General features: G+C 38.5%; 1 protein-coding gene across 1 annotated transcript; it reads left to right on the top strand.

Moving 5' to 3' along the window:
• The first annotated feature begins 63 nt into the window (after positions 1–63).
• On the top strand, positions 64–6,617 carry CCNJ (cyclin J). The gene is made up of 5 exons (XM_010190324.1): positions 64–198; positions 1,639–1,849; positions 4,313–4,612; positions 4,704–4,863; positions 6,206–6,617. Exons 1-5 carry the CDS (start codon positions 64–66, stop codon positions 6,615–6,617), a joined length of 1,218 nt encoding a protein of 405 aa, XP_010188626.1.
• The last annotated feature ends 1,991 nt before the right edge of the window (positions 6,618–8,608 follow it).

The following is an 8,608-nucleotide window of genomic DNA, read 5'->3' as shown; positions in this document are numbered from 1 at the left end:
GTGACCGTGGCAGGCTCGGTGCGCTTGGGGTGTTGGTGGAGTTTGCTTTTCTGAAGTTGGGAAATGCGGTGCCTGCCTTCGCTCCGTGCTCAGGCTGCTTGTCCTCCGTCCTGCCAGTTTATCTGCCTGACCAGACTGTGCCCTCGCTGTGCTTTTGAAAAGCAGAAGGGTCACAGCGCGCGTGGTTCTTCTGTTTGGGTGTGTAGATGGGTCCAAGTTTAAACTCTGCAGAAAGCATTGTGATACTGCTGCACAAAAGAGAAACAAAAACCAAAACCAAACACTAGATGCAATAAGATTAGTAGAGGGTTTCGGCAATACACAATTTGAAATTGCTTCCATTGACTCAAAGTTGCTCTGTGGAGCTACCTTCATAATAAAGCACATCTTAATGCCAAACTGAAAATCAGTTTATGGTGACTAAACTTAGTAAAAATGTGCATCTGCTGCCTGATAGTACTTGATGAGTGGATTATCTTTCTTGAAGGTGTGACTGGTAAAGCAACTTTTTTTCTGACGAGGGGGAGGGGGAGCACAAGGACAGGAAAATTTCTTTGCTAACTAAGCCAGTGTTGTGAAAGGCAAATCCTAAAGCTTAATAAGTGGTGGCAGGATGGTTGGTTTGTTCAGTTTTCTTCCACTTCATGTTTCAGAACTTTGAATTGACCTTAAAATTTAGAAAATTTTGATTTACTCCAATCCAACTTGATGTCATCAGACTGTCCCACTGGAAATTTAATTGTACTCAAAATCTTTCTTAATCTGGGCTGCACAATCTAACTTATAAATTTATTCATGATGACAGAAGACAGCACTGCTGTTCAGCTGTGTGCAAGAGAAGATACTAGCTACTACACAGCAGCCTGGGACATGTTCTTTCTACCAGTCCAAATTTTGTATTTGAAATAGATCATGCTGCAGATTTTTGTCATCAGCAGTGTTGGCAGGGCTTTTGTTTTGTGGGGTCTCTTCCCCCCCAAATCTACGACTGTTCAAGGTTTATGTACACTTAACTAAATGGCTGAGAGCACAACTGTAATTGGTGTCAGTGCAACATCAATCAGATCAGATTAAGTCAAGGTTCAAACATAGGCATGCAGAAAACGTTCACACATGCACACTTCATTCCTCTTTCTAACGTGGCTACCTTCAGCTGTTAACCTTTCTCCTGGAGGCACCTGCAGGAGAACTGGGAGTGCTGGAACATGCAAATGCTTCAGTACGAAGTCTGATTGCTCAGACTGAGCTGTAGCAGAGTTGAGTTAAGCTGTTGGACTTTGCATCAAAGCAGCTGCAGAGTACTCACATGCCTTTGCTGTTTCCCTGTTGGAAGATACAGCCTTTGCAGTAGAGGTAATACAATAGAAATGGTAAAAGCTAAAGTCACTCTGCCAATTGCAAGATGATAAATTTTTAATTATTATACTAATGTGCAGAACCAAATTATGTCTTAGTTCTTCTGTAATGCAACAACAGCATCCCTGTGAAAAGGGATGCTGAAATGGTGGGAACAGACGAAAGAGGGGAGAAATCCTGTGAAAATTCTGTGATAAATTTAAGAACCTCGGCTATATTAATCTGATATAAATTCAAACTAAATGATGGTTTTAATAAAATTACATGCTGCTGTCCATCTAGGAGCTGAAGCTGCCCTCCTACAAAGGCCAATCTCCCCAGTTACATCTGAGAAGATACTTTGCAGATCTGATTGCCATTGTGAGCAATCGGTTCAGACTCTGTCCTGCTGCACGACATCTAGCTGTGTATCTGTTGGACCTCTTTATGGATCGTTATGACATATCTATACAGCAGCTGCATGTGGTTGCTCTTTCCTGTTTACTTTTAGCAAGTAAGTATGTAGCACCAAACTTTTAATTACAGTGATATAGTCAACTGCCTTGACTATACCATCAGGTGTGCCTTGATGGTATAGAGCAGATAGGGAAAACAAAGTGGTTCCAAAAGGCAGATTAATGTATCTCAGTCTGGCTCAATCGGTAGAGTCTTTGTTTAGACTCTTATTTTGACTTCTCTTGGCACCTGATGAAACTGAGGGGAGAAAAAACAATCTGTGATTAAAACCCAATGTTTATGCTTGGAAAAAAAATTATTCTAAAGTGAACTTTCAGAGCTGTTTTGTAGGAATAGGAAGACTGTCTTTCTGAGGACATCTCAAAATAGGCAGATCCAGTGCTGGAAATGAGATATCTACATACCTGTAAAGGAAAAAATCCCTTTCCTGATAAAGGAAAAAATTAAATAAACCATATGTTGACTGTACTGTATTCTGCTAATGGTGCTGTGTGGTTCTGAAATACTTCAGATTTCATAAATTACAATGTCCTTTAAGCAAGCTAAGGCTAACAAATCCTGTATTGTCACATACAAAATGTAATACTGGTGAAACACATTGGTGAATGCACAGTATTCTGAAGACAGAATTAATAACGAACACTCACTATGACCAGTGCTGCTTATATTAACCTCTGCTAGAGTCTTGCAGTGTGTATCCATCTTTTAACATTTGTGGACCCCTTTTAGATGTCCCCAAAGAGATACGGATGTAGTTTGCTGGGATACCTGCTAGCACTTGTTCTTGCACCAGTAGATTCAGAGAAACGGGTCCTGGGAGCAGAACTGTAGAATACTTTGGGTTGGAAGGGACTTCAGTTCAGTTTCTGCTGATCTGTTTCTCCAAATCTATTTTCATTTTCTCTAATAAGATATATTGCATTATAGGTCTAGGCCATCTTTGCTAGAAAACCAGACTACTGAGGTGTTGGCTATTTTTGGTATACTGCTTCCTCTCATTGCATCCTCTGTCTCCACCAAGACAGCTATTCAGCAGAACAGTTATATAAGAAAGAGGTTATTTCAGATTCTTTTGGGGGTAAACTTTAACTGGGTGCCACCAGCCAGCAATTTTCTCTTGGCAAGAGAGGAGGTGCTGAATATGAAGACTCAGAAACCAGTGTAATCCACTTAGGAAAATGGATTGGCTTTGAAATAATGCCATATTTTCAAGTAAAATTCATGTTCTAAAAAGATTTTTTTTAATAATCTCTGCCATCTTTCACGACAAGCAGCAAGTATTGCTCAGAAAGCCTGGAGTTATCATTCTTCTGAGAAGCAGTGTATAAATTATGGTTCGTGCTTTCTGAACTGCTATTTTAAACTTTTGCCCAGTGTGGCTTAAACAAGCAGTTTAATAGTCATTACAATACATTGGACAAATCACACAGTGATATATCTGATAAGGTTATAGAAGCAACAAAAGAAATTATTATGTGACTCCTGAAGCCGTTATTTCTGTAATAACTACTGTATGGGAAACAAAACCTAACAGACTGGGACTGGTGTTGGATTAAGTCCTGTGTAAGTTTTTCCACTGTTGAAAAAAGGCAAACATTCAGTATGTTCAGTCGTGCAAAACTCTCTTAAAAATGTGCATTTACAACATATTATGTAGTACTGAATAGAGAGTGTAAGATGGAAAGAATTTGCAGTGAAATTGAAATAACACAACCATATGGCAAACTGTATGGAAATTTGACACTTGTTTCTCTTATTAATGGGTTTTCTACATATACAATTTTGCTTCAGGCTGAAACGTACAGCCCTGACAAGTTAAAATCCATGGAAATCTGCAGCTACTGGTAGTGTTACAGTTGAAACAGCATATATGGCAGTGTGGCTTTTCAGATGCACATTGCTGAAATCCATTTGTTTGAAATGCTGGAGCAGCTTATCAGCTATCAAATCTAAAAACATACCTACCATAACAGGCATTAAAAGCAGTCATGTTGGCTAGAGCTCCAGCTATACTCTTACCCTTTTTGTTTCTAAAATTTGTATATGGGGGTGATAGGGTGATTAAAGTCAAATGCTGGGGTGCTGTGTATGCCAAGTCACATCACAATGGTATTTCATTGATGATGAGGACACATTATACAATAATTTTGCGATAAAAACTTGTATATGCAGTGGCCGTGATGTCCTAATACAACTTATTTCAGCTGTTGCAACCAGCTTCTCTGTGCCGGGGCAGGAAAAACAGCAGGAACCATGGCACTGCACAATATCATACATGGTGTTTGACATTATCTGCTGAAATTTAGCTTTTTTTATAGTGCATACCCCTTTTTGACACTGATGACATCTTCCATTTGAGCTTTGCATCTGCAGAAAAGTCTTAAGCTTGTTTGACATAGTAGAATTGAAATACGACCGATGCAGACATAGATGCAATCTGTTTTATAGTTCATTTGTACTGAACGTTTTTTTTTTCCTTCCTCTTTCTGCTCACCCAAAGGTAAATTTGAAGAAAAGGAAGACAGTGTTCCCAAACTTGAACAGTTGAACAGCTTGGGTTGTATGACTAACATGAATTTGGTACTAACAAAACAGAATTTGCTTCATATGGAGTTGTTGTTGCTAGAAACATTTCAGTGGAATTTGTGCCTCCCAACTGCTGCTCATTTCATCGACTATTATCTTTCCATTGCTGTCCATGAGACTGATCTTCATGATGGCTGGCCAATGGTTTGCTTAGAGAAGACTAAGTTATATATGGCAAAATATGCTGATTACTTTCTGGAAGTATCACTGCAAGGTGAGCTACGTATTTCAGGTAATGAATCCTTTGTTGTCTTGACAGACAATGTCCAACTGAAATTAATCTTTTTCTTATTCCTTCTGTCTAGATCATGCATTTTTAAATTATGCCCCTTCTTTAGTTGCTACTGCATGTGTAGCTTCTTCAAGGATTATCTTGCGTCTTTCACCAACATGGCCTACCCGACTGCATCATCTTACTGCATACTCCTGGGATTTCCTAGTGCCATGTATTGAGCGACTATTAATGTAAGTTAATAACAGCTTTTTTTAAGCCCACTTCTACATCTGTTGGTATGCTTAATTGCTGTTAGCACTGAAAGTAAATGTATTTTTTAATTTCAGTTTTTCTATTCTAAAAATAGATATTATGTAACATTTATTAGGGTAATAACTTTTTGGTCTTTCAAAATAAGAAAACTTTATCAGACCTATCCTCTTTCCTGTTCTTTCAACAAACAAACCTCAGCCTTGCATTTCTACTGAACATCTCTTGGCATGTTTTGAGAATCTGTTAAATAGCTTGTTCCCAATCTCTGTAGCCTGCTCAGAGAGGAAAAAGAGGGAGAGGGTGAAGAGTACCGAAGGCATAGGAGCTTCTAATTACTCTGAAAATTGTACCTTAGAAGTTCAAGGAATGCTGCAAGCGGACTATGAATCAAACATGCAGACTATTCGAGTGGTCAGCTTTCAGGGGAGGAAATGACCAGGAGGTTGTATCCCTTTTTGCACTACAGCGGATACAGCTGACGTGAGATAAAAATGCCAATGAATGCCAAGTGAACCTTACTGGGAGGGGATGTTACACAAGCGGTTCTCTTATTCTAAACCTGAAGATTAAAACCTATGCCCACCGTAATGGCTTTCCTTCTGCAGAAGTTTCCTCTTGCCCAGATGTAAATACAGTTGTGCTCCATAGAAGCACAGGAACAGCTGTATCTGGAAAAATCACATCTTCCTTACAAGTGTGACATTATCACCCTGATACCTCTTTTGGCTTCACTAATGTGTGTAATGAAAGGAATAGTACCTAAAGCATGCAAGTGCTGTTGGAGAAGTGTTTTCAGTATTGCCTGGAATATTTAGGGAGGTAGGGGAAGCCTTTCAGTCATCTTTGTTAACTTTTTATGGTGCACTTCAATCTTTTAGGAAAAACTGGTGAGGGGTCAAACCTCAGCTGTCTTCAAGAGATCTGCCCTGTATGATATGTATCACCAAAAAACTTAGATGGTTTTAGGCCTGACTGAAGTGTGTAGGTGGCACCTTAACCTCAGCTAAGAGTAAGAGTATGTCTAAATACACGAGACAGGTGTAAATCAAAGGGAATTCAGGTGAGCTTAACTGTCTAACTTATGTACTCCATTTTGTATTTCTACAAAATAAAGTGATACGTTGGAAATAAACTGCATCCTAAAGAAACAAATTATAAAACCTTAAATGATTTTAAAGGGTAGGCTAAAATAATTTTATTTTTTTAAAAGCTTTCAGATAATTGCATCATTTGCTAGAGTGGTCTTAAAAGTTAACCCAAAAGAGTTTAAATTATTTTAATATCTATGTTCATGTATTCTATCTACTCAATTTGTTTTAGTGCACATGATAATGATGTGAAGGAAGCAAGCAAGCAAAAAGGACAACATGCTCAGCCTGCCCAACACACTGTATTTCAGACCTCAGCTTCAACTCCCCAGCAGGCTAATGCTCAACAGCACATCCCTCAGTATCTCCAAGCTCATCAATCCTCGTTACAGTATCACCATCAGACATCACAGCAGCAAAACTGTCAACAGATGTTATCATCTAATCATACAGCATCTTACCCGCTTCAGACTTGCCCCACTGCCTTACAGTCTAGCGTTCAGGCTCGAGGCCACATACAGACTGGTACTGCAGTGTCAGTAGCTGTTCCGCTAGATGTGAAGCCATGTATAAGTATCTCCTACAACCGGAGTTATCAAGTGAATGGACGATATTCCTGTGTTACTCCCTGCTTTGAGAGGTGATAAGTACAAAATGGTTTTGTCCTTGTTTAATTGGGGTGGGAAATCATGTTGAAGGGAATTGTTTTGGGTTTTTTGTTAATCCTCAAATAAGTTTGATGGCAACAGATTGAATAAAAATACCGTCTATCCAGAAGAAAAGAAACTGGATTGGCAACTAGTGCCATAGCTCAAATACAGACTGCAGAAAAATAAGTGCACAGAACACCCTCTAAAAACAATGTGTATACCTGGGAGTAATAAGTTCTTACTCTGGCACTGAGAATACTCTGTTCTTCTAATGCACATCTTTGAAATACTACTCAAAAGAAAAATAGCTGTGGAGTAACTACAGCCTTACCTTTTAATGAAGGAGAAATGCAGTATTATTTTGAAGACATTTATGTAATACCGTCATACAGTATTAACACTTTAAATTTACTGGAACTTAAGAATCCATTGAATGCCAGACTTCTCTAGATACATGGGGACCACAGGAAGAAACCAATCTCATCTGGCTAACTCTGTACTCTTGCCCCTTTTTCATTGTTTTTCCTGGATATTTGCTTTAGGCAAAGGCTTTTGAGTTAACTGGTATTTTGGCTAGTTTCTAAGTTTTGTACCTCACAGGAAAGACACTATGTTTTTGGGTTTTTTTTCTTCTTCTCTCTATCCTTTGTATTTAAAGTAACTCTTTCATACTAACTCAGGGAATTTTCTATTTGTTACTCTGTGCTGCTGGTTTGTACACTTAATTTGGTATAACTTGAGGGAGGAAGGTGGAGAGGTAAGAGACTATAGCAAGTGGAGTGGCTTTTCTTCAGGGCATCTATATGCAGAGTACCAAAGGGACATGTTAGTGTTCACAGAATGTAGATGTGAACTACTGCCCAGCGGCATGGTATTGAGTAATTGAGGAAAAGAGAAAATTTCAGCTGAACTGGTACCGTACCAGAACTACTACAGTGGCTGTGATTCATCTGTGTACACACACATGTATTATTAACTAACAGAAAGCATCCTCCAATTGTACTGATGGTGTCATTTGTACAAAAAAACCAGTACAGTTAAGTGATTATAGAAATACAGTTCTGTCAGGCTTAAAGTGGAGGGAAATTCTCAGGTAACAGTGGGACAACTTTTTATTCTCTGTTTGGGAGTTCCAGAAGAAAATGCAGAGATTTACTCTTCTAAATGGGTGGATCAAAATATATTGCAGAGTGAACTGCTTTATCACAATTAAGGTGCTAATAACTTTATGGAATTACATTATATCCTGTGGATTGGATAGTCTGAGGGTAGAAAGCTTCATTTATTCAAGTCTTGGATGAAAATGGTGGTAGAGATATTAATAGGGGATATTTTATTTTTTTTTTTTTTAATAAAAGAAGATACCTGACTTTCTTCTGTGGTAGAATACGGGAGGAGGCGGTATGGATGACAAGATTTTTACTACTTTAAAATAACATTATAGTATGTGGGCTCAAGGCTTTTTTTTATTTGTTCTTTTACCACCTTCCCCTGTCTTGGTGGCAGCACTTAAAATTGTGTACCATCTTGTTGTGCATCTTACAGAGACTGTTTTGAAAGTAGGGACAATTAAAATACATCATGAGTATTAAGATAAAGGCTTTATCACAGGAGAGGGGGCCTTACTATAACGTTCAGAATGGAGGTAGGACAACTGTGTTCTTTCTGGGGATGAATAATAATATGCTACAAAAAAACATTTCTAGGAGAATCAATCCTGTTTCTTTTGTTTTGTGGTTTGTTTTGGCTTGGGTTTTTTTTAATCCCAATTTTGTTGTGCGCTTTTGTAGCATATATGTGTAAGTCAAGAGGGATAGAAGGGTGAATCCAATTCTTAAAATGCAAGTTGGTTTAGTGTTTTTTTTCTTTTCCCTTTCATCTCTTAATGAATATTTTCCTGTGTCTGAGAGTAGTGTTAAGTAGAGACTTTCCAAGTCATAAGATGCCATGCTTTTTATTTAGCATTGTTACTCATGCAAGAGGGA

This window comes from Mesitornis unicolor, unplaced genomic scaffold, assembly GCF_000695765.1.
Source record: "Mesitornis unicolor isolate BGI_N332 unplaced genomic scaffold, ASM69576v1 scaffold54438, whole genome shotgun sequence".
NCBI lineage: Eukaryota > Metazoa > Chordata > Aves > Mesitornithiformes > Mesitornithidae > Mesitornis > Mesitornis unicolor.
Note: the sequence above shows the minus strand (reverse complement) of the source record. Positions and strands in the feature narration are given on the sequence as shown.

What these genes read in the sequence shown, in the direction of transcription:
- CCNJ (XM_010190324.1), top strand. Translation starts at nt 64, where the DNA reads ATGCGGTGCCTGCCTTCGCTCCGTGCTCAGGCTGCTTGTCCTCCGTCC. An exon ending in CGCGTGGTTCTTCTGTTTGG is followed by an intron (nt 199 to 1,638) that starts GTGTGTAGATGG and finishes CTGTCCATCTAG; the next exon opens with GAGCTGAAGCTGCCCTCCTA. An exon ending in TCTGGAAGTATCACTGCAAG is followed by an intron (nt 4,613 to 4,703) that starts GTGAGCTACGTA and finishes CCTTCTGTCTAG; the next exon opens with ATCATGCATTTTTAAATTAT.